This window comes from Ornithorhynchus anatinus, chromosome 8 (assembly GCF_004115215.2).
Source record: "Ornithorhynchus anatinus isolate Pmale09 chromosome 8, mOrnAna1.pri.v4, whole genome shotgun sequence".
NCBI classification, from domain to species: Eukaryota; Metazoa; Chordata; class Mammalia; order Monotremata; family Ornithorhynchidae; genus Ornithorhynchus; species Ornithorhynchus anatinus.
The window spans coordinates 35836990-35862705 of record NC_041735.1 but is presented as its reverse complement, the minus strand read 5'-3'; the positions used below and the strand labels follow the sequence as shown (position 1 = coordinate 35862705).

The 25716-nt window shown below is 50.0% G+C and overlaps 3 gene segments (V, D, J or C); all 3 read right to left on the bottom strand.

Moving 5' to 3' along the window:
- Positions 1 to 9245: 9245 nt before the first annotated feature.
- LOC100087976 lies at positions 9246 to 9847 on the bottom strand. The segment is given in 2 exon segments: positions 9246 to 9685; positions 9805 to 9847. Coding segments are annotated over 2 exon segments (483 nt in total).
- Positions 9848 to 11872: 2025 nt separating this feature from the next.
- Positions 11873 to 14974, bottom strand: LOC114813890. The segment is given in 3 exon segments: positions 11873 to 12312; positions 12424 to 12630; positions 14845 to 14974. Coding segments are annotated over 3 exon segments (690 nt in total).
- Positions 14975 to 23174: 8200 nt separating this feature from the next.
- LOC114813889 lies at positions 23175 to 23775 on the bottom strand. The segment is given in 2 exon segments: positions 23175 to 23527; positions 23681 to 23775. Coding segments are annotated over 2 exon segments (396 nt in total).
- Between the last annotated feature and the right edge of the window lie 1941 nt (positions 23776 to 25716).

Genomic DNA, 25716 nt, shown 5'->3' with positions numbered 1-25716 from the left:
ATCCGCCCTTTCCTCTCCACCCAAACGGCTACCTTACTATTACGGGCTCTCGTTATATCCCGGCTAGACTACTGTGTCGGCCTTCTCTCTGACCTCCCTTCCTCCTCTCTCGCCCCGCTCCGGTCTATTCTTCACTCCGCTGCCCGGCTCATCTTCCCGCAGAAACGATCTGGGCATGTCACTCCCCTTCTTAAACAACTCCAGTGGTTGCCTATCGACCTCCGCTCCAAACAAAAACTCCTCACTCTAGGCTTCGAGGCTCTCCATCACCTTGCCCCTTCCTACCTCTCCTCCCTTCTCTCTTTCTACCGCCCACCCCGCACGCTCTGCTCCTCTTCCGCCCACCTCCTCGCCGTCCCTCGGTCTCGCCTATCCCGCCGTCGACCCCTGGGTCACGTCCTCCCGCGGTCCTGGAACGCCCTCCCTCCTCACCTCCGCCAAACTGATTCTCTTTCCCTCTTCAAAACCTTACTTAAAAATCACCTCCTCCAAGAGGCCTTCCCAGACTGAGCTCCTCTTCCCCCTCTACTCCCTCTGCCATCCCCCCTTTACCTCTCCGCAGCTAAAGCCTCATTTTCCCCTTTTCCCTCTGCTCCTCCACCTCTCCCTTCCCATCCCCACAGCACTGTACTCGTCCGCTCAACTGTATATATTTTCATTACCCTATTTATTTTGTTAATGAATTGTACATCGCCTTGATTCTATTTAGTTGCCATTGTTTTTATGAGATGTTCTTCCCCTTGACGCTGTTTAGTGCCATTGTTCTCGTCTGTCCGTCTCCCCCGATTAGACTGTAAGCCCGTCAAACGGCAGGGACTGTCTCTATCTGTTGCCGACTTGTTCATCCCAAGCGCTTAGTACAGTGCTCTGCACATAGTAAGCGCTCAATAAATACTATTGAATGAATGAATGAATCTTGCTCCTCTCCTACTACAGCTCAGAGCACACACTTCACTCTGCTAACACCCTCCTCCTACTCACTGAGCCTCAGTCCTATCTCTTGCATCATCCATTTCTTCCTCACACAATCCTTCCTGCCTGGAAGAGACAACCACTTCCCATCCATCCGACCACCACCCTCCAGATCTGTCAAGCCCTAATTAAACCACTTTTTCTCCAGGAGGTCTTCCCTCACTAATCTCTCATTCTATTTCTTTTCCCCTATTTTGCCTCCCTTCCCCTTCCACTATTTTGCCTCCTTTTTGTGTCTCCAGTGAACTTGGGTCTGTTTGCCCTAAGCACTTTAATACTCACCTCACCCGCAAAACCCACAGCACTTATGCCCACAACTTTATACCTTGCTCCTAATACTAATAATAACGATGATGGCATTTGTTAAGCACTTAATATGTGCCAAGCACTGCTCTAAGTGCTGGGGGCGGATACAGGGTAATCAGATTGTCCCACGTGGGGTTCACAGTCTTAATCCCATTTTACAGATGAAGTAACTGAGACACAGAGAAGTAAGTGACTTGCCCAAAGTCACACAGCTGACAAATGGCGGAGCAGGGATTAGAACCCATGAACTCTGACTCCCAAGCCCGTGATCTTTCCACTGAGCCACACTGCTTCTATGTGTAATTCATTTTAGTGTCTGCATCTCCTGCTAGACTGTAAGCTCCCTGAGGGTTGGGATTGTGTCCGTTTACCGTATAGTGCTTTCCCTAGGGCAAAGATCAGCGTTCTGCACCCTGAAAGTGCTCCATAACTACCAGTGATTGATCGATTGATTGATGGAGGAGGGAATTAGAGAGTAGAGGCTTTCAGGTGGGCCCAGGGTCACAGGGAGGGGCAGGTGCTTCACCCTTTGGCCTTTAGTTCTCAGCTCTTTGTAATAAGTTCCGTGGAAAGATGGCAGTGCAGGAGGTCCCAGCCGGGTTAAAATGGTTGTCAAATTACAGGTTTAGGCTCCAGAACAATCCTTGGGTGGATCGCTGGGGCTCAGAAAGGATGCCGAATTGTCCAGAGCCCACAGGACGTGAGAGGCAGTATACTTCCACAGTCCCCCTGCTTGGAGTCAGTAGTGGCATCTGTAAAGGAGAGAGGGCCTTGGAGGCCACCGATGTGTGAGAAAGTCACAGTCGGAACTGTGCCCTGTGCCCAATCCCAGGTTAACATGAGTGAGGCTACTGGGATTGTTCTCCAGAAAAAAAAATGCAGCAGGCATCTGTTTGACCCGGGAGACCCTCATAGTTTACCTAGGAGGGGCTGAGGTTCTCTCCTGGAGCTGTCAGGAGCAGGCCTTACTCCTGATGACCACAGACTGTGACTTTTTTGTACGGGGAATTGAGGGAGCTGTGTCACCGTGGAGTCCCAGCTGGCACAGTAATAGGTGCCGGCATCATTCGTGCCCAGTTTCTCGATCGTCAGGGTACAGCTTTGATCTTTGCTCTTGTAAGCATAGAATTTGTCTGAAGTGAATCCTGCATCCAATGTCTGTTTCGACGCTGCCATATCATAGTAGAGCAGGCGCTGGGGAGCCTTCCCAGGCTGCTGGCGATACCAGTGGATGTACGTGATGCTTTTCTGAGAAAGCTGGCAGAGGATCTTTGCAGTCTTCCCGGCCTGTCTGGTGATGGAGACCACTGGCTGGTCCATAGTAAGCGCTGACTGGCCTGCTGGGATGAGGACAGAAAGTAAATGTCTGCGGTGAGGAGGAGTAGGAGGAGGAGAAGGAGAAAGAGGAATAGGAGGAGATGGAGCAGGAGAAGGAGGAGGGCAATGCAGCTCTAGATAGACGGTGACACACAGAGAAAGCAGCCAACTTACCAGGGAGCAGAGCGGCAAGAAGGAGAGTGATAGATCCCAGCATGTTTCTGCCTGCCACTTTCGGGGCTCTGGGGAGGAGAGAAGGAGAGGATAATGTTTCTCCCCTGACTCTGAGTCCCAAGTGTTCTGAAGTAGGATCGGAGACCCTAGGGTTGGAGAAGTGAGTCACCAGGGAAGACACTCCGCTGATTGGCTGGGCTTTTTTCTTTTGACCCAGCTGGAGGTCAGAGGGGAGATGCGATTGGCATATTGAAGTGCGATCACGTTATGACTGAATGCTTATTGGCCAAGGAGGAGTGCTGGGAGGAGAAAGAGACGAAGCATAGCAGAGAGGCAGCTGGCAGGAGCAACAGAGAGATCCCGTCATACACCGTTGAAGGCTTTTTTAGCAATCCTGAGAGAAATGACAAGATCTTATCAGCACTCCACTGAAATGTCAGTCAGTCAATAATGTATACTGAATTTGTTCAGTCAGTCATATTTATCGAGCGCTTTCTGAGTGCAGAACACTGTACTAAGTGCTTGGAAAGTATAATTTAGCAGTAGAGAAAATCCCTGCCCACCATGGGCTTTTGTCTAGAAGAGGGGAGACAGACATCAAAACAAGTAAACGGGCAACAATAGCATCAATATAAATGCCTACTATGTTCAGAGCTCTGTACCCAGTGAGAGTTAAAGAATACAGAAAGACACAGACAGTGATTTGAAGGGGTTTTTTTGTGGGGGGGAGGGCTGTGAGGTAAATCTAATGCTGGATGGAGAACCAATCAGAGAATGCAACTAATGAGGAAACACCATTTTCCTTATAGTTCTAGAGTCCCTGGAGTAGGTGCCATGGAATTGTGGCTGCATAGGAGGGGGTGGTGGGGTCCCAACCAGGTTGTCGGTAATCAGTTTACAAGTTTAGGCCCCAGAGAGATCCCTGGGTGGGTGGATGGGGCTCACTGAGATTGTTAGGTTGGAACAGAACCCACAGGCCATGAGAGCTAGAGTGTCCTTTCATTATCTTACTGCTTGGAGACAAAGGTAGCATTGTTCAGTCGGAGAGAGACTGGGAGACCACCAAAGTTTGAGAAAGGGATGGGGGGAATTGTACTCTGTGCCCAACCTCTGGCTAAGGTGGGTGGGGCTGTTGGGATTATTCTCCAGAGAAAGAGCTGCAGGGCAGATCTATTTGCACCTGGGCCTCCTCCTAGTTTGCCAAGGAGACTGAAGCAGAGGGGGAGAGGTTCACTGCCGGGGATGTGGAGGGCAGGTCTTTCTCCTGGTAACTGCAGACAGTGATATTTTTGTACGGAGAGCAAAGGGACCCGTGTCACTGTGGAGTCCCAGCTGGCACAGTAATAGATGCCAGCATCACTGGTGCCCAGGTTCTGGACCTCTAGGGTACAGCTTTGATCTTTGCTCTTGTAAGCATAGAATTTGTTCGAACTGAATCCTGCATTCATCGTCTGTTTAGACGTGGCCAGGTGATAGTAGAGCAGACGCTGGAGAGCCTTCCCAGGCTGCTGGTGATACCAGTGGATGTACGTGATGCTTTTCTGAGAAAACTCGCAGGGGATCTTTGCAATCTTCCTGGCTTGTCTGGTGATGGAGACCACTGGCTGCACCAGGGTAATCGCTGTTTGCCCGGCTGTAATGGGGACAGAAAATAAATGTCTGGGTGAGGAGGAGCAGGAGGAGGAGGAGCAGCAGGAAGAGGAGAAGGAAAAGGAGGCAGTGGAGCAGGATGAAAAGGCGGAAACACAGTTCCAGACCAGGTTAACGCAGGGCGAAAATAACGGACTTACCAGGGAGCAGGGCAGCGAGAAGGAGGGTGACATAACCCAGCATGTCTCCGCCTGCAGTGCTCGGGGTTCGGGGGAGGAGATGATAGTGATTCTCACCTGCTCTTAACCCCCGAGTGTTCTGAAGTGGGATGGGGGACTCGGGGTTTGGAATAGTGAGTCACTGAGGTCTCTGCTCTGCTGAATGGCTGGGTTTTATTCTTTTGACTGGTAAAGAGGGGGGCGATGTAGAAGAAAGGTGATTGGGGTGTGTTCATGTCGTCACACATGCTTGTTGGCCATCTGAGAGACCTGGGAGGAGAAGCAGGGGCAGCAAAGACTTCCCAACATATGCCACTGAAGGCTTCTTGAGCAATCCTGAGAGAAATGAAATAGTAGTGGGGTTTTTTAAGAGCTGATTATGTGCCAAGTACTATATTGAGCCCTGGGGTGGTTAAAACACAATTGTGACAAAATTCCTGCCCAACATTCTGCTATTTCCCTGTCTGTAATTTATCTTAATGTCTGTCTCCCCTTTCTGTACAGCAAGCTCCTTGAGGGCCAAGATTATGTCTGTCTACTGTATTGTACTCCACCAAGCATTCATTTCAGTGTTCTGCACACCCTAAGTGCTTGATAACTTGATTGACTGATTGATGTGGGAGGAGAGAGGAGTGGCTTTTGGGACACCCTGGGGGCCGAGTGAGGGCTCATCCTTTGACGGTAGTTCTAGGGTCTCTGGAATCAATTCCGAGCAAAGGGAGAGAGTAGTTGGGCCCAGCTGGGTTGTCTATTGTCAGTCTCCAGGTTTAGGCTCCAGGATGAGCAGCGGCAATGACAGAATGGGTGAGTGGGGGTTAAGGCTGAATGGTTGGTTGTCTCCGAGCCCTTGGGGCGTGAGAGCCAGTGTTCTTCTGCAGACCCCATCCCTTGGAGATGATGATGGTGACTGCTCTGGCAGAGCAAGACTGAGAAGTCGTCACCAGCAACTACAAAGGGGAAAGTGGGAACTGTGCTCTTTGCCCAACCTCTGGCTAAGGTGCATGGGGCTGCTGGGGTTCGTCTGCAGAGAGAGAGCTGCAGGATGGAATGGTTTGCTCCAGAAGGAAAATCGGGGCCCAACTTTGTCAAGGAGGGTGACATTCAGTGCTGGAGCACGTCTTGCTCCTGGTGACCACAGAGAGCAGTTTTTTGTACGAGAAGCAGAGGGACCTGTGTCACTGTGGAGTCCCAGCTGGCACAGTAATAGGTGCCAGCATCATTCATTTCCAATTTCCGTACCCTCAGGGTACATTTTTGATCTTTACTCTTGTCCACATAGAATTTGTCTGAGCTGAATCCCGCTTCCAGCTTGTGTTGAGACGTTTCCAGGTTATAGTAGAGCAGGCGTTGGGGACCCTTCCCGGGCTGCTGGCGATACCAGTGGATGTAGGTGATCCTTTGGTTGGAAAAGTCACAGAGAAATGATGCTATTGCTTTGGCCTGTCCAGTGACGGAGATCATTGGCTGATCCATGGTGAGCGCTGTCTGGCCGGCTGCAATGGGAGCAGAAAACAAATCACTGTGATCTTCTGCAGACCCCATCCCTTGGAGATGTTGATGGTGTCTGCGCTGGCAGAACAAGACTGAGAGGTCACCAGCAACTACGAAGGGGAAGGTGGGAACTGTGTTCTGTGCTCAACCTCTGGCTAAGATGCGTGGGGCTGCTGGAGTTCGTCTGCAGAGCGAGAGCTGCAGGATGGAATGGTTTGAGTAGGTTGATTAAAGTAGGAGATTAAAGAGACAATTTTAGGCTGAGCTAACCCAGGATTAAAGCAGGTGACTTACCAGGGAACAGGGTGGCGAGAAGGAGGGTGACAGACCCCAGCATATCTCTGCCTTCTTGAGGCTCTGGGGAAGAGGCGAGAAGGAGACGACGGAGGTTCCCACCTGACCCTGAGCCGCAAGTGTTCCGAAATGGGGCCGGGGCTGTTTTTTTGAAAGGGCTGGGGCCCTGAGTTTGGAGCAGTGAGTCACTGAGATCTCCACTTGGCTGATTGGCTTGGTGTCTTGTCACTGGAAAGAGGGGGTGGAGGGGAAAGGTGACTGGGGTAAGCCGGGGGCTATCACGTGGAAGCTCTGTGCTTATTGGCCTTCTATCTCATTTCTCTCCCCCACCAATTTAAGACTCTTTTCACATCATCTTTTCTTTGCATTTTCTCCCCGTTTTCTTGTTTTGCCTGCACAGGTAGCGAAGATAGATGGAAAGGAGGAGGTGGAGATAAAGGTTGGGGAGAAACACCGTGCTTAATATGCCTGGGAGCTGTAGGCATTCTGCCAACTCTATTGCTTGATGGATTGATTGATTGGGGATAAAAGACCAGAGAGGTTCAACTGGCCACTTGCCAATCTTCATCCTTCAGGCTGCACTCAACATTTTTCCAGTCCAGGATGAGTGCTGGGACACTGGGACTTGTGGGAAGGGGGCAGCAAATGAGGCCCTGAACCTTGGCCCTCCCAGTTTAGGGTACCAGCTCTACATTTTATTGATCCCCAAGTTGTACTCATGAAGACTCAATGCAGGCATATTTATTCAATTGTATTTATTGAGCACCTACTGTGCGCAGAGCACTAAGCACTTGGGAGAGCTCACAGCAAACTTGTTCACTCTCCACCTTTAACTTATTAGAAACAAGTAGGAGATGGTATAAGGATAAGCTAAGGCATCATTAAATTGAAATGGAAGTGTATTTTATTGTAAGTGCTGAAGGTGGTCAAGTCCATTTTTGGGTTGAAGTCGGAGAGGATGTCTGCTGTTTTTTTGGAAGGGCTGGAAGCTGGGTGGGGAAATGGGAGAGCTTTGGAGGCAAGGAGTTGTTTCTTACTGTTTTGGAAGTAAAGTAGCATGACTTTTGTTCTAATCTGGCATACACTGATAGTTTGGGTTTGTTTTTTTTCCCAATCTGCACAGCTTCCTGTGCGAAGGAACTTGCGCTATTAGTGGCCTGCCAGGCAAGATTGTTCCATTTCCTTTGGTTTGGGAAATGGACTTCGGTGTCAGAAGCCGTGGGTCCTAATCCGGACTCCACTACTTGTCTTCTGTGTGACCTTGGGCAAGTCACTTCACTTCTCTGGGCCTCAATTCCCTCATCTATAAAATAGGGATTAAGACTGCGAGCCCCATGTGGAACAACCTGATTACCTTGTATCTACCCCAGTGCTTAGAACAGTGCTTGGCACATAATAAGCGCTTAACAAATACCACCATTATTATTATTATTACGACAATAAACAGACACATTCCCTGCCCATAATAAGCTTACAGTCTAGAGGGGGAGATAAACCTTAACATAAATGAATAAATTACAGATATGTACATAAGTGCTCTGGGGCTGCCAGTGGGGAAGAACAAAGAGAGAAAGTCAGGGCGACCCAGAAGGGAGTGGGAGGAGAGGAATGGGTGTACTTAGTCAGGGAAGGCCTCTTGGAGGTGATGTGCCTTCAATAAGGCTTTGAAGGTGGGGAAAGTGATTGTCTGTCATACTTGAGGAGGCAGGGCATTCCAGGCCAGAGGCAGGACATGGGCAAGGGTTTGGTAGCAAGATAGGCGTTTGAATTCCATCACCAGAGAACAGTACCTCTGTCTTCACCACCCGGACTCCTTGCAAGTGAACCTGGGGAGAAGCCAGAGGAGTTGCTGAGATGGGCCATAAGTGTCAACTAGGAATTAGATGGAATCTGTTCAGCCTCACCTTCCATCCTCGCTCCTCTCCCACTAACAGCACAACCCACACATTTCCCTCTGCAAACACCATCCTACTCACTAATTCCCTATCTCATGTCCCTCAGCATCCACTTATTGCTCACGCAATCTCTCCTGCCTGGAATTGCCTGTCCCTTCTTGTTCATCAGACCACCAATCTCTCCATCTTTTGAGATCTAATAAAATTGCACCTTCTACAGAAGGTCTTCCCTGATTAATCTCTCATCTCCTTCCCTTACTCTTCCTCCCTTCTGTGTCACCAGTGAACTTGGGGTCTGTTCCCCCTAAGCACTTTGATACTCAACCTACCCCCTAACACCAGAGCACTTATGTACATGTACTTATACCCTGCCCCTTCTCCATATGCGTAATTAGACTTAGTGTCTATCTCTCCTGCTAGATTGTAAACTCTGTGAAGGGCAGAAATGTGTCCACCTTCGTTATGGGACTCTCCTTAGGACCTAATTCAGTGTTCTGCACACAAAAAGTGCTCAGTAACTGTAAGTGATCGATTGATTGGTTGACGGAGGAGGGACTGAGAGAATAGAGGATTTCAGGAGGCTCCAGGCTCACAATGAGGGGCAGTTGCTCCATCCTTTGGCTCTTAGTTCTCAGCTCTCTCGAGTAGGTTTTGTGGAAAGCTCTCTGAGTGTAGTGGTTGGTTTTCAGCTCATAGGTTTAGACCCCAGAGCGTTCCCTGGGTGGGTATATGGGGCTCAGGAAAGGTGCTAGGTTGTTCCAGGGCCCACATGACATGAGAAATAGAGCATCCTTCTATGATTTCACTGCTCAGAGATGATGGTGGTATCTATTAAGGCAGAGCAGGACTGGGAGGCCACCAGTGTCTCAGAAAGACACAGTCGGAAATATCCTCCGTGTCCAACCTCTGTCTAAAACTGGTAGGGCTGCTGGGATTGTTCTCTGGAGAAGGAGCTGCAGGACAGATCTTTTCACACCGGGGGGGGCCCTCAAAATTTTCCAAGAAGACTGAAGTAGGGGATGAGAGTCATGGCTGGAACTGTTGGGGGCAGACCTTGCTCCCGGTAACTGCAGACTGACTTTTTTTGTACAGAGAGCAAAGGGACCTGTGTCACTGTGGAGTCCCAGCTGGCACAGTAATAGATGCCAGCATCACTCGTGCCCAGTTTCTGGACCTCCAGGGTACAGCTTTGATCTTTGCTCTTGTAAGCATAGAATTTGTCCGAACTGAATCCTGCATCATGTGTGGATTGAGACGAGGCGAGGTTATAGTAGAGCAGGCGCTGGGGAGCTTTCCCAGGCTCCTGGCGATACCAATGGATGTACTTGATGCTACTGTCAGAAAACTCGCAGGGGATCTTGGCGATCTTCCTGGTCTGTCTGGTGATGGAGACCACTGGCTGGTGAAGGGTGAGCGCCGTCTGTCCAGCTGCGATGGGGACAGAAAGTAAATATCTATGATGATGAGGAAAAGGACAAGAAGGAGAAGGAGGAGGAGGGGATGCAGTTCCACACAGGGCTAACATGGGGCAAAAGCAGTCGACTTACCAGGGAGCAGGGTGGCGAGAAGGAGGGTGACAGACCCCAGCATGTCTGCACCTGCAGCGCTTGGGCTCTGGGGAGGAGAGGATGGTGCTGCCCACCTGTTCCTGAGCCCCCACTGGTCTGAAGTGGGGTCTAGTCCCGGGGGTTGGAGCAGTAAGTCACCGAGGTCTCCTCTCTGCTGATTGGCTGGGCTTCTTGGCTTTGGACTTGGTGGGCTGAAGAGAAGAGGTGATTTGGATACCAGACTGCATTCACACTGTCATTAGGTGCCTGCTGGTTGCTGGGGAGAGCTGTGAGGAGAAAGAAATGAGTCACATCAGAGAGGCAGAGAGATGGCAGGGGGAACAGAGAGATCCCATTAAATGCCACTGCAGCCTTCTTGAGCAATCCTGAGAGAAAAGACATCATCTTTTCTGCACTACACTAAGAAGTAGTATGGCCTAGTGGATAGACCAGTGGCCTGGGAGTCAGAAGGACTGGCTTCTAATCCCGGCTCCACCACTTGACTGCTGTGTGGCCTTGGGCAAGTCACTTCATTTCTCTGTGCCTCAGTTATCTCAACTTTAAATAGGGATTAAGACTCTGAGCCTCATGTGGGACATGGACTGAGTCCAACCAGACTCAGTTTTATCCAATCCAGCACAGTGTCTGGCATATACTTAGTGCTAAACAAATGCCATAAAAAGGTCAGTCAGTAGATAGTTGTACCGAATGTCTGCTGTGTTCAGACATTGTACCAGGTGAGAGTAGAAGAGGACAGAAAGACATGGATCCTGACATGAAGAAGTTTATAATCAGGTGAGATGAATTTGAAGCTGGATGGTGAATCAGTCAGAGAATATAACTAATGAGGAGAGAAACAGGGACTCACGTCTTTCTCCTTTCATCCAGTCCCACATGGGCTTTGAGAGTTGTGAGTATCCTGTTTGCTCCTCTCTACTGGGCTTGATTGGTTTTGGGAGAGGTGGGAGACCCTCAGCTCCGGCTTGACTCCCTGTCCTTCTTATCTCTGATCATTAAGGACTCTCAGGCTATGTAATAACAGTAGTAATAATGGTGGTGTTTATTAAGATCTAACTATGTGCCAAGTGCTGTATTGACCCGCTGAGGGGGAATAAAATAAAATCATCTCTGATACAAACCCTGTCCCACATTCTGCCACTTTCCTTATCTGTAATTTATTTAAATGTCTGTCTCCCCTTTCTGGACTGCAAGTTCCTTTGGGCTGGAACTGTGTTGTATTCTCCCAAACATTTAGTACTCTGCACATGGAAAGTGCTCAATATCTATCAGTGATTGATTGATAGATTGATGTGGGGAAGGATGAGGACTGGTTTCCAAACAGCCTGGAAGCCTATAATAATAATGATAATAGTAATAATGTTGGTATTTGTTAAGCACTTACTATGTGCACAGCACTGTTCTAAGTGCTGGGGTAGATTCAGGGTAATCAGGTTGTCCCAAGTGAGGCTCACAGTCTTCATCCCCATTTTACAGATGAGGTAACTGAGGCGCACGGAAGTGAAGTGACTTGCCCACAGTCACCCACCTGACAAGTGGCAGAGCTGGGATTCGAGCCCATGACCTCTGACTCCCAAGCCCGTGCTCTTTCCACTGAGCCACGCTGCTTCTCTAGTGAGGGAGAATTGGTCCATCCTTTGATCACAGTTCTAAGGTCTCTGGAATAAATTCCAAACAAATTCCGAGTCAAGTCGGTGGGCCCAGCTGGGTTATCAGTTGTCGTCTACAGGTTTTGGACTCCTAGTGGTCAGTGGCAGTGACTGGGTACTGGGTGGTTGGATGGGGTTCAGGGAGGATTTTGGGTTGTCTCCGAGCCCACTGGATATGAGAGCCAGAATGTCCTTTCACAGAGTCCGTCGCTTGGAGATGACGGTGGTGTCTGCTCTGCCGGAGCAAACCTGGGACGCCATCAGTTTTTGAGAAGGGGACAGTGGGAATTGTGTTTTGTGCCCAATCTCTGGCTAAGGTGGATAGGGCTACTGGGGTTGGTGTGCAGAAAAAGACCTGCAGGGAGGACCGATTTCTTCCAGAAACCAAATCAGGGCCCAACTTAATTTGCCAAGAAGACTGAAGCAGGGAGTAAGATTGGGTGCCAGATCTGTTGAGGAGGCAGAGCCTGCTCTTGGTGACCAGAGATGATGATTTTTTGTATGAAAGGCAGAGGAACCTGTGTCATTGTGGAGTCCCAGCTGGCGCAGTAATAGGTGCCAGCATCACTCTTTTTCAGATTCTGTATTTTCAGGGTGCAGGTATGATCTACGAACTTGTAAGTAAGGAATTTGTCTGAGTGGAATCCTGATTCCAACCAGGCTTTAGATGTGCCCACGTTACAGTAGAGCAGGCGGTGGGGAGCCTTCCCGGGCTGCTGGTGATACCAGTGGATGTAGGTGTTCCTTGGGCCGGAAAACTTGCAGAGAAATGGTGCTAATGTCCCGGCCTTTCTGGTGATGGAGACGATTGGCTGGTCAATGTTGACTGCTGTCTGGCCAGCTGCGATGGGGACAGAAAGTAAATCACGGGGATGAAGACGGGGAGGAGGAGGAGGAGATTAAGGAGACAATTTTAGGCTGAGCTAATCCAGGACTAAAGCAGACAGCTTACCAGGGAGCAGGATGGCGAGAAGGACGGTGACAGACCCCAGCATGTCTCTGCCTACGGCTCTCGGGACTCTGGGGAGAAAGCGATGAGGAGACGATGGTGGTTCCCACCTGTCCTGAGCCCCAAGTGTTCTGAAGTGCGGCCGGGCCCGGGGTTGAAGCCGTAAGTTACTGAAGTCTCCACTCTGCTGAACAGCTGGGCTTCTTGTCACTGAAAAGAAGGGAGGGAGGGGAAAGGTGGTTGGGGTAAACCGGTGCTACCACATGGTAGCTCCATGGTTACTGGCCGTGAAGAGAGGCTGGGAGTAGAATGAGAAGATTCATATATCTCCTTTCTCTCCCCCAACAATTCCAGACTCCTTTCACACCATCTTTTCATGTCATTTTTCTCCTGTTTTTCTTGTTCTGGAGGCACAGGTAGCATAGGGCAACAGGAATGAGGAGGTAAAGGGAAAGGTTTGCGAGAAGCACCGGGCTTAGCACAGTATCCCTTGCACCATAGGCATTCTGCTGATACTCTTGAGCAATGGATTGATTGAGTGTGGATAAAAGACCAGAACAGGTTTGGATGGCCACCTGCAAACCTCCGTCCCTCAGCCTGGACTATACTTGTTTCGAGGTCGGGATGAGCATATAGATGACCGATCCTGAAGTGTGAGCAAGGGAGTACAAAGTGAGACCTCAGACTCTGGCATTCCTTGTTTAGATCATCCACTCTGGATGTTATTGACCCCCATATTGTGTCTTGGGGGACTCACTGCAGGCATATGAAACCCGAAGCCAGAGAACGATGCTCTCTACTCTGGCTCCATCATTAAAGCCGCTCGCCAGTGAACATGCAGAGAAGACAAAGGAATCAGTAAGATTTTCTAACAGATGTCAGCCAATAGATCTTAGAAGGAAATCGATTCACTCTGCCCCACTTTTCGTCCTCACTCCTCTTCCACTACAACTAAGTCCAAATACTTTGCTCTGCTAACACCATCCCACTCGTTGGGCCTTTATCTCATCGTCCTCATCATCCACTTCTTGCTCAAGCAATCCCTCCTGCCTAGATGTGCCTGCCCCTTCCCATCCACTAGACCACTACTCTCCATCTTTTACACCCTAATAAAATCACACCTTCTCCAGGAGGTCTTCCCTGATTAATCTCTCATCTCCTTTCCCCACTTTCCCTTTTGTGTCATCTATGCTTGTGAGTCTTTTCCCCCCACTTGCCCTCCCACCCCTAACACCACAACACTTATGTACATATCCTCATACCCTGCTCCTTCCCCATATGTGTAATTCATTTAAATGTCTATCTCTCCTGGTAGATTATTAGGTCCTACTGTATAGTACTCTCCCAAGTACTTAGTTCAGTGTTCTGCACACAAAAGGTGTTCAGTAATTTCCAGTGATGGATTGATTGATTGATGGAGGAAGAACCGAGAGAGTAGAGGGTTTCAGGAGGGCCTAGACTGACAGCGAAGGGCAGTTGGCCACCATTTTATCTATAGTTCTCAGTTTTCTGGACTAGGTTCCGTGGAAAACTTTCTGCGTGGGAGGGCTCATCCAGGTTGTTGCTTGTCACTTTACAGGTTTAGGCCCCAGAGCTATCCCTGGTAGGTGAGTGTGGCTCAGGGAAGATGCTGGGTTGTCCTAGAGCCTACAGGACATAGAGGCAGTGTTCTTCCACGATCCCACAGCTTGGAGACAATGGTGCTGTCTGCTAAGGCAGAGCAAGACTAGGAGGCCGTTAATGCCTGAGAAGGGCGTACTGGGAACTGTGCTCTGTGCCTAACCTCTGGCTAAGCTGGGTGGGGCCCCTGAGATAGTTCTCTGCAGAGAGAACTGCAGGTCAGAACTGTTTGCTCCAGGAACCAAATTGGAGCCAAGCTTATCCTTCCAAGAAACCTGAAACAGAGGGTGAGATTCACCGCCAGAGCTGTTTGAGGGAGGCCTTGCTCCTGGTGACCACAGACAGTGGTTTTTTGTATGAAGGGCGGAGGGACCTGCATCACTGTGGAGTCCCAGATGGCACAATAATAGGTGCCAGCGTCACTAATGCTCAGCAGCCGTACTTTCAGGGTACAGGTATAATCCATGCTCTTGTAAGTAGAAAAGTGATCGGAGCTGAATCCTGCATCCAAGCTGGGTTGAGATGTGGCCGTGTTACAGTAGAGCAGACGCTGGGGAGCCTTTCCCGGCTGCTGGCGATACCAGTGGATGTATGTATTGCTTTTCTCGGAAAGCTTGCAGATAAATGATGCCGAAGCCCTGGCATTTTTGGTCAGGGAGACCACTGGCTGGTCAATGGTGAGCGCTGTCTGGCCAACTGCAATGGGGGCAGAAAGAAAAGCACCGCGGTGAGGATGTGGAGGAGCAGGAGATTAAGAAGACAATTCTAAACTGAGCCAACCCAGGATGAGAGCAGCCGACTTACCAGGGAACAGGATGGTGAGAAGGAGGGTGACAGACCCCAGCATGTCTCCTCCTGAAGCACTTGGGGTTCTTGGGGAGCAGGCACGGAGGAGACGATGGTGGTTCCCACCTATCCTGAGCCCTAAGTGCTCTGAAGTGCGGCCGGGCCCTGGGGTTGGAGCGGTGAGTCACGGAGGCCTCCACTCTGCTGATTGGCTGGACTTCTTGTGACTGGAATGAGGGGACTGAGGGGAAAGGTGATTGGGGTAATCCAGGCGCTATCACATGGTAACTACATGCTTATTGGCCATGGGGGAGGGTTGGGAGGAGAAAAAGAAGATATATCTATCTTATTTATTTTCCCCACTAAATCAAAACTCCTTTCACGCCATCTTTTTTAGTCATTTTCTCCCAGTTTCGGGGCCACAGGTAGCATAGGGAAGTGTGAATGAGAAGGAAGAGGGAAAGGTTGGGAAGAAGCACCGTGCTCAGTACAGTGTTCTGTGCACCATAGGTGTTCCGTTGATACTCTTGAGTGATGGATTGATTGAGTGCGGATGAAAGATCAGAACAGGTTCGGTCGGCCCCTTGCAAACCTCTGTCGCTTAGCTTGGACTCTACTTTTGAGTCTACTTTTGTCTGTCTCTCCTACCAATTTTGTTCTCCTACTGTATTTTACTCTCTGAAGCCCTTAGTTCCGTTTTCTTCACACAGAAAGTGCTCAGTAACTTCCAGTGATTGATTGATTGATTGGGGAGAGACTGAGACAGTAGAGGTTTTCAGGAGGGCTCAAGCTCACAGTGAGAGGCAGTTGCTCCACCCTTAAGCCCTTGGTTCTTAGCTCTCTGGAATAAGTTCTGTGGAAAGTTTTCTTTGTGGGAAGTTCCAGACAGGTTGTCAGTTTATAGGTATAGGACTCAGAGCAATCACTGGGTAGATGGACAGGGCTCAGGGAAGATGCTGGGTTGTTCCAGAGCCCAAGGGACAATAATAACAATAACAGTGTTAGTATTTGTTAAACGCTTACTATGTGCAGAGCACTGTTCTAAGCGCTGGGGTAGATACAGGGTCATCAGGTTGTCCCACGTGAGGCTCATAAGGGACATGAGAGACAGGGTACTTCCATGATCCCAGGGTTTGGAGATGATGGTGGTGTCTGTTAAGGGAGAGCAGGACTGGGAGACCATCAATGTCTAAGAAGGGAATGGTGGGAACTGTTCTCCGTGCCTGACCTGTGGCTTAGGTGGATGGGGCTGCTGAGATTTTCCCACATAAAGAGCTTCAGGATGGACCTGTTTGCTCCAGAAACCGCACTGGAGCCAAGCTTAGCTTGCCAAAAAGCCTGAAACAGAGAGTGAGACTCACTGCCAGAACCGTTGGGGGCAGTCCCTGCTCCTGGTGACTACGGACAGTGTTTTTCTGTATGAAGGGCAGAGGGAACTGTGTCACTGTGGAGTCCCAGCTGGCACAGTAATAGATGCCGGCTTCACTAATGCTCACTTTCCGTACTTTCAGGGTACAGCTGGGATCATTGCTCTTGAAAGTAGAAAATTTACTGGAGCTGAATCCTGCATCCAGCGTGGATTGAGATGTTTCTGTGTTACAGTAGAGCACGTGCTGGGGAGCCTTCCCAGGCTGCTGGAGATACCAGTGGATGTAGCTGTTGCTCTTTTGGGAAAACTCACAGAAAAACGATGCCAGTGTTCCAGTCTGTTTGGTGATGGAGACCATCGTCTTGTCCGTAGTGACCTCTGTCTGGCCAGCTGCAATGGAAGCAGAAAGTAAACCACCGTGGTGAGGTTGGGGAGGAGGAGTTGGAGAATAAGGAGACGATTCGAGGTGAACTAACCCAGGATGAAAGCAGTCGACTTACCGGGGAACAGGGAGGCAAGAAGGAGGGCGACAGAAACCAACATGTCTCTGCCTGCAGCACTTGGAGCTCTGAGGAGGATGAAAGGAGTAGAGGATGGTGGTTCCTACCTGTCCCTGAGCCCAGTGGTCTGAAGTGGGGTCTGGGGCCCTGGGGTTGGAGCAGTGAATCACCGAGGTCTCTGCTCTTCTGATTGGCTGGGCTTCTTTCTCTTGACTGGTTCAGGGGGTTGGGGAAGAGAGGTGATGGGGGTACCAGAGTGCTTTCACATGATCACTACATGCTTGTTGGCCACGAGGGAGAGCCGGTGGGAGCAAGAGATGAGACGTGTTAGGCAGAGGGATGGCAGGGACAGGAGAGAGACCTCGATCACATACCACTGTAAGCTATTCGAGCAATCCTGAGGGAAATGTCTTGATCTTGCCTGCACCACACTGAAACGTCAGTCAGTAGTACATGCTGAATGCCTACTGTATTCACAGGACTGTACCAGGTGAGAGTAAAAGGAGACAGAAAGATATGGACCATGAGTTTATAATCTGGTGGGGTGAATCTAATATTGGACAGAGAATCAGTCAGAGAATATAATTTATGAGGAGAGAAACAGGGACTCAGGTCTTTCTCTTTTCAACCTGTTCCAGGTAGTAATAATAACGATGGCAATGGTTAAGCGCTTACCACGTGCCAAGCACTGTTCTAAGTGCTTGGGTAGATACAAGGTAATGAGGTTATCCCACGTGGGGTTCACAGTCTTAATTCTCATTTTTCTGATGAGCTAACTGAAGCACAGAGAAGTTAAGTGACTTGCCCAAAGTCACACAGCTAAATGGCGGAGCCAGGATTAGAACCCATGACCTCTGACTCTCAAGCCCATGCTCTTTCCACAAAGCCACGCTGCTTCTCAGTTGGGCTGTGGGAGTCGTGATTCTTCCATTCGTTTCTCTCCAGGGTTCAACTGGGTCTGGGAGAGGTTGGGAGACCCTGAACTCAAGCCCCACTCCTGCCCTACCTTCCCAACTGTGGCTACGAATGACACCCAGGTTACATAATGATGATAGTAATAATGGTGGAGTTTAGTAAGAGCTTACTACGTGCCACGGACTGCATGGAACGTCGGGGTGAATAAAAGACAATCAGGTGTGACACAATCCCTGTCCCACATCCTTCCATTTTTCTTATTTGTAATTTATTTTAATTTCTGTCTCCTCTTTCTGGACTTCAAGTTCCTTCAGGGCCAGGATTGTGTGCCTCTACTCTACTCAACTCTCCCAAACATGTAGTTCAGCATTCTGTACACAATAAGTGTCAAATAACTACCAGTGATCGATTGATTTATTGATGTGGTGAGGGCACAGACCTGTTTTGCTCTAGAAACCAAACTGGAGCCAAGCTTAGCTTGCCAAGGAGCCTGAAACAGAAGGTGAGATTCGCTGCTGGACCTGTGAGGAGTAGGTCCTAGTGACCAGAGAAATTGACTTTTTGTATGAGGGACGGAGGGAACTGTGTCACTGTGTAGGCCCAGCTGGCACAGTAATAGGTGGCGGTGTCATTAACGTTCAGCTTGTGTACTTGCAGGGTACAGCTATGTTCGTTGTTCTTGTAAGTAGAAAATTTCTCAGAGCTGAATTCCGCAGCCAGGATGGGTTCAGAGGAGTGCAGGTCACAGTAGAGCAGGTGCTGGGGAGCCATTCCAGGCTGCTGGCGATACCAGTGGATGTAAGGGAAGCTGTTGTGGTAAAACTCGTAGGGAAATGATGCCGATGTACCAGCCTGTCTGGTGATGGAGACAATTGGCTGATTCATGGTGAGCGTTGTCTGGCCAGCTGCAGTGGAGACAGAAAGCAAGTCACTGTGGTGAGGATGGGGGGTGGGGAGTAGGAGATTAAGGAGTCAGTCCTAAACTGAGATAACCCAGGACGAAAGCAGCCGACTTACCGGGGAGCAGGGTGGCGAGAAGGAGGGTGACGGACCCCAGCATGTCTCCGCCTACAGTGCTCGGGGATCTGGGGAGGAGGCGAGGAGGAGACGATGGTGGTTCCCACCTGTTCCTGAGCCCCAGATGTTCTAAAGTGGGGCTGGGGACTCTGGGGCTGGAGTGTTGAGTCACTGAGGTCTCTGCTCCGCTGATTGGCTGATCTTTTTATAACTAGAATGAGGGGATGGAGGGGAAAGGTGACTGGGGTAATGTGGGTGCTATCACATGGTAACTATATATTTATTGGCCTCGGGGGAGGGCTGGAAGGAGAAAGGCCAAGTGCATCTATCTCATTTTTCCCCCCACTAAGTTAAAACTCCTTTCACACCATCTTTTCTTCTCATTTTCTCCTTGTTTCCTTGTTTTGGGGACTCAGGTAGCAGAGGGAAATGGGAAAAAAGAGCTAGAGAGAAAATTTGGGGGGAAGCACCATGCTTAGCAGAGTATTCTGGGCACCATAGGCATTCTGCCGATATTCTTGATTGATGGATTGATTGATTGTGGATGAAAAGACCAGAACAGATTTGGTTGGCCACCTGCAAAGCTCTGTCCCACAGTCTGGACTCTACTTCTTTTGAGGCCGGGATGAGCACGCTTATCGGTGCCTAGACCCTGAGGCATGTTGGAAGGGGGCACCAAGTGAGCCTTCGGACTTTGGCCTTCCTGGTATAAAGCACTAGCTCTGGGTGTTATTGATTCCCACCTTGTGCCCAAGCGGGTTCAGTGCAGGCATATGAAGCCCTACTCCGGAGAACAGTGCTCTGCTCTGGTTCCAGCAACCGGACTCCTCTCAAGTGAACTTGGGGAGAAGCCAGGGGAGTCACTAAGATGACCAATATATGGCAGCCAGGACATCAGAGAGGATCGATCTGCTCTGACCCACCTTCCATCCAAGCTCCTCTCCCAGTACAGCCCAGCCCACACACTTCACTCTTCCAACCCCATCCTCCTCAATGGGATGTGATCTCATCTCCCTCATCATCCACTTCTTGCTCACCAATCTCTCCTGCCTGGGAGTGCCTGACCCTTCCCATCCATCAGACCAAAACTCACCTCCATATTTATGCTCTAATAAAATCACACTTTCTCCAGGAGGTCTACCTTCACTAACCTCTCACCTCCTTCCCCTACTCTCCCTCCCTTCTATGTCACCAGTGAACTCGCGCCTGTTCCTCCTAAGCACTTTGATACTCGATCCATCCTTCTGCAACACCACAGCATTTACGTACATAACCTTATATGTAACTGAGATAACTTCTTCCCTCTAAGTGTACTTAATTTTAGTATCCGTCTCTACTGCTGGGCTGTAAACTCTGGGAGGGTCAGGATTGTGCCTGCCTAGTGAATAGTACTCTCCATAGCGCGTAGTTCAGTGTCCTGCACACAGAAAGTGCTCAATAACGACCAATGTTTTATTGATCGATTGATGGGGGAAGAACTGTGAGAGTAGAGGCTTTCAGGAGAGGCCAGGCTCACAGTGAGGGGCAGTTGTTCCATCCTTCGGCTCTTATTTCTCAGCTCTCTGGAACAGGTTCTGTGGAAAGATGGCTGCGTGTGTTGTCCCAGCCAGCTTGTCTTCTGTCACTTTACAGGTTTAAGGTCCTGTAAACTCCTGGGTGTGTGGAGGGGGATCAGGGAAGATGCAGGGTTGTCCCAGAGCTCAAAGAACATGAGAGTCAGAGTGTCCTTCCACACTCCAGCTGCTTGGAGATGATGGTGTCTTCTGTTAAGGCAGAGAAAGAGTGGAAAGCCACCACTGACTGAGAAGGGGATGGTGGGAATTGTGCTCTGTGCCCAACTTCTGGCTAAGGTGGGTGGGCCGCTGGGATTGTTCTCCAGAGAAAAGAGCTGCAGGACAGATCCGATTACCCCTCAGAGCCCCCCAGAGCCTGAAACAATGGGTGAGATTCACTGTTGGAGCTACAGAGGGCAGACCCCGCTCCTGATAAGTACAGACAGTGATATTTTTGAAAGAAGAGTTGAGGGACCCGTGTCACTGTGGAGTCCCAGCTGGCACAATAATAGGTGCCCGCATCACTCACTTCCAGCTTCCTTACACTCAGAGTACAGCTTTGATCTTTGGTCTTGTAAGTATAGAATTTGTCTGAGCTGAATCCTGAATCCAGAGTGGGTTGAGACGTGGCCACCTTACAGTAGAGCAGGCGCTGGGGAGCCTTCCCAGGCTGCTGGCGATACCAGTGGATGTACGTGATGCTTTGGCTGGAGAACTTGCAGGGAAGTGATGCTATTTTCCCCGTCTGTTTGGTGATGGAGACCATCGGCTGGTCCATGGTGAGCGCTGTCTGGCCAGCTGCAGAAAGCAAATCACCGTGGTGAGGACGGGGAGGAGGCAGAGGAGTTGGAAGAGACAACTGTAGGCTGAGCTAACCGGGGATGAAAGCAGCCGACTTACCAGGGAGCAGGACGGCGAGAAGTAGGGTGACATAACTCAGCATGTCTCTGCCCGCAGCGCTCGGGCTCTGGAGAGAAGGCAAGGGGAAGGTGACGGTGGTTCTCACCTGACCCTGGGCCCCAAGAGTTCTGAAATGGGACTGGGGACCCTAGGGTTGGATCTGTGAGTCGCAGAAGTCTCCACTCTGCTGTTTGGCTGGGTTTCTTGTGATGTGAATAAGGGGGTAAAGGGGAAAGGTGATTGGTGTAACCCGGGTGCTGGTACATGGTAACCTCATGCTCATTGGCCTCGGTGGAAGGCTGGGAGGAGTAAGGGAAGATATTCCCTCCCCCACCAATTCAAGACTCCTTTCACATTGTCTTTTCTTCTCATTTTCTTCCAGTTTTCTTGTTCTGAGGGCACAGGTAGCATGAGGATTTAGGAGTGAGAAGGTTTGGAGAAAGGTTGAGGAGAATCGCCTTTCTTAGTACAGTATCCTATGCACCATAGGCATTCTGTTGACACTTTTTATTGATGGACTGAATGACTGTGGATAAAAACCAGAACAGGTTTGGCTGGTTGCTTGCAACCGTCCATCCTTCAGTCTGGACTCTACTTCTTTTAAGGCCAGGATGAGCTTATCAGTCCCTGGACCCTGAGACATCTGGGGAGGGGGCACCAAGTGAGTTCTCGAACTTTGGCACATCAACTCTGGGTGTTATTGACTTCCATGTTGTGCCCACGGAGGGTCAGTGCAGGCAGATGGCACCGGCAATGATTTCATCATCGGAGAACAGTGGTGCACTCTGGCTCTATCACCCAGGCTCCTAGGTGGCTACCAGGACAGTAATAATAAGAATAATAATGTTAGTATTTATTCTAAGCGCTGGGGTATACAGGCTAATCAGGTTGTCCCACATGAGGCTCACAGTCTTAATCCCCATTTTACAGATGAGGTAACTGAGGTACAGAGAAGTGAAGTGACTTGCCCACAGTCACACAGCTGACAAGTGGCAGAGCTGGGATTTGAACCCATGATCCCTGACTCTCAAGCCCATACTCTTTCCACCAAGCCACGCTGCTTCTCTAGAGGGGCTCAATCTGCTATTCCCCACCTTCCACCCTCACTTCTCTGCCACTACAGCCCAGCACATCCACCTCACTCTGCTAACACCATTTCTACTCACTGAGCCTTGATCTCATCTCCCTCATCATCCACTTCTTTCTCACGCAAATCCCCCCAACCAGGAAGAGCCTACCCCTTCCCCTTTATCAGACCACCACTCTCCTCAACTTTCAAGTCCTAATAAAATCCCACCTTCTCCTGGAGGTCTTCCCTGACCAATCTCTCACCTCCTTCCCCTACTCTTTCTCTCTTCTGCATCACCTGTGAACTTGGAAATGTTCCCTTAACTACTTTGATACTTACCCCACCCCAGCAACGTCACAGCACTTCTGTGCATATTCTTATACCCCACTCCTTCCCTCTTTGTATAAGTCATTTTAATGTCTGTCTCCCTTGCTGGATTGTAAACTGTGAAGGTTGGGATTGTGTCCACCTACTATATGATATTTTTCCTGGCCCTTAGTTCAGTGTTTTGTACAGAGAAAGTGCCCATAACTACCAGTGATTGATTGATTGATCGATTGAGGAGTGTCTGAGAGAACAGAGGATTTCAGGAAGGCCCAGGCTCACAGTGAGAGGCTGTTGCTCCACCCTTTGGCCCTTAGTTCTTGGTTTTCTGAAATAGGTTCTGTGGAACGATGGCCGCATGGGTAGCCGGGTTGTCTGTTGTCATTTTACAGATTTAGACATCAGAGAGATCTTTCGGTGGGTGGAGGTGGCCGGGTGGACGCTGGGTTGTGCTAGCGCCCACAGGACAGAAGGGCCAATGTGTCCTTCCACAATTTCACACCAGTGTCTGAAAAGGGGACTGTAGGAACCGAGCTGATTAAGGTGGGTGGGGTCGTTGGGATTGTTCTTCAGAGAAAGAGCTGCAGGACAGATCTCTTTGCATCCAGGGCCCCTCAAAGTTACCAAGGAGACTGAAGCAGGGGGTGAGATTCACTGCTAGAGTTGTTGGGGGCAGGCCTCGCTCCTGGTAACTGCATACTCTAACTTTTTTGTAAGGAGGGCGAAGGGATCTGTGTCACTGTGGAGTCCCAGCTGGCACAGTAATAGGTGCCAGCATCACTCGTGCCTAGTTTCTTGATCTCCAGGGTGTAGCTTTGATCTTTTCTCCTGTAAACATAGAATCTGTCCGAATTGAATCCTGCACTCATCGTCTGTTTCAGTGTGTTCAGGTTATAATAGAGTAGGTGCTGGGGAGGCTTTCCACGCTGCTGCCGATACCAGTGGATGTACGTGATGCTTCTGTGAGAAACGTCGCAGTGGATCTTTATGGTGTTCCCGCTCTGTCTGGCAATGGAGACCATTGGCTGGTCCAGGGAGAGTGCCGTCTGTCCAGCTGCGATGGGGACAGAAAGTAAATGTCTTTAGTGATCAAGAGGAGGGGGAGGAGAAGGAGGAGGAAGTAAAGGAGGAGAAGATGGAGGAAGTAAAGGAGGAGGAGAACGTAGCTTGAGACAGGGCTAGTGAGTGGCGAAAGCGGCTGACTTACCAGGGAGGAGGGCAGCGAGAAGAAGGGTGACAGGCCCCAGCATGTCTCTGCCTGCAGCACTCGGGGCTCTAGGGAGGAGAGGATGGTGGTTCCCACCTGTCCCTGAGCCCGCAGTAGTCTGAAGTGGGGTCCAGGCTGTGGGGTTGGAGCAGTGAGTCACTGAGGTCTCCGCTCTGCTGATTGGCTGGGTTTCTTTCTTTTGCAGGGTGGAGACAAGAGGTGATGGGGTAACAGGGACCATTTGCATTTTCCCTACATGCTTGTTGGCCACTGGGGAGAGCTGGGAAGCGAAAGAGAAGAAGAAGATCAGGGAGGCAGAGGGATGGCAGAGCACCAGAGAGACCCCATCACACGCCACTGCAGGCTTCTTCAGCAATTCTGAGAGAAATGACATGATCTTATCTGCACTACAATGAGAAACAACATGACCCAGTGGATGAAGCCTGGGAGTCAGGAGGACCTGGGATTTGATCCTGGCTCTGCCACTCGACTGTTGTGTGGGGAAGTCACTTCGCTTTTCTGGGCCTCAGTTATCTCATCTGTAAAACAGGGGTTACGACTGTGAGCTCCAAGTGGGAGATGTAATGTGTCTGATCGGATTCACTTATTCTAGCCCAGTGTCTGACACGTAACAGTCGCTTAACAATTGCCATAAAAATAAAATCAGTCAGTAAGTAATATGCACTGAATGCCTGCTGAGTTCAGAGCACTGTTCCAGGATAGAGTAAGAGGGTGGAAAGACGCCGATCCTTACTTGAAGGAATTTATAGTTGGGTGAGGTGAATCTACTGCTAAATGGAGAATCAGTCAGAAAATATAACTACTGAGGAGAGAAACAGGGACTCAGATCTTTCTCCTTTCATCCAGTCCAGGTGGACTGTGAGAGTTGTGACTCTCCTGCCTGGTCCTCTCTGCTGGGCTTGATTGGTTCTGGTAGAGGTGGGAGGTCCCTTCCTGCCCTCCCCTTCCCAACTCTGACCCAGCTATTTAATAATAATAGTAATAATAGTAGTATTTGCTTAGCGTTTACTATGTGCGAAGCACTAGATTGACTGCTGCGGTGGATGAAATACAATCACAGCTGACACGAGCCCTGTCCCACATTCTGTCATTTTTTGAATCTGTAATTTATTTTAATAACTTAGTCCCCTTTCTGGACTGCAACCTCCTTTTGGGCCAGAATTGTGTCTGTCTGCTGTACTGGGCTCTCCCAAGCATTTAGTTAGTGTGCTGCATGCAATAAGTGCTCAATAACTACCAGTGATTGATTGCCTGATTGATGTGGGGAAGGGCGAAGAGTGGTTTTCAGGCCAGCCTGCAGGCCTAGTGAGGGGCAATTAGTCCATCCTTTGACCAGAGTTCTAGGGTCTCCGGAATATGTTTCGAGCAAAGGGAGCTAAATAATAGATGGGCCCAGCTGGACTGTTGGTGGTCAGTCTTCAGGTTTAGGTCCCAAAGTAGGCAGTGGCAGCGACTGCCATCCAGTCACTGGGTAGGTGGATGGATTTCAGGGAGGACGCTGGGTTGTCTCCGAGCCACGGGACGTGAGAGCCGGAGTGTCCTTCCACGGACCCCCATCCCCTGGAGATGATGTCGGTGTCCGCTCTGGCACAGCAAGACCTGGGAGGCCACAAGAGTCTGAGAAGGGATGGTGGGAATTGTGCTCTCCCCAACCTCTGGCTAAGGTGGATGGGGCTGCTGGGGTTGGGCTTCCCAGAAAGAGCTGCAGGACGGAACGGTCTGTTCCAGAAACCACATTGGGGCCCAACTTAGTTTGCCAAGGAGCCTGAAACTGAGGGTGAGATTCACTGCTGGAGCTGTGTGGGAGAAGGTCCTGCTCCTGGTGAAACAGGCAGTGGTTTTTGTATGAGGGGCAGAGGGACATGTGTCACCGTGGAGTCCCAGCTGGCACAGTAATAGGTGCCAACATCACTTTCGTCCGGTTTCCATACCCTCAGGGAACAGCTGTGATCTTTGCCCTTGTACGTGTAGAATTTGCCCGAGCTGATTCCTGTATCCAGCGTGGCTTGAGACGT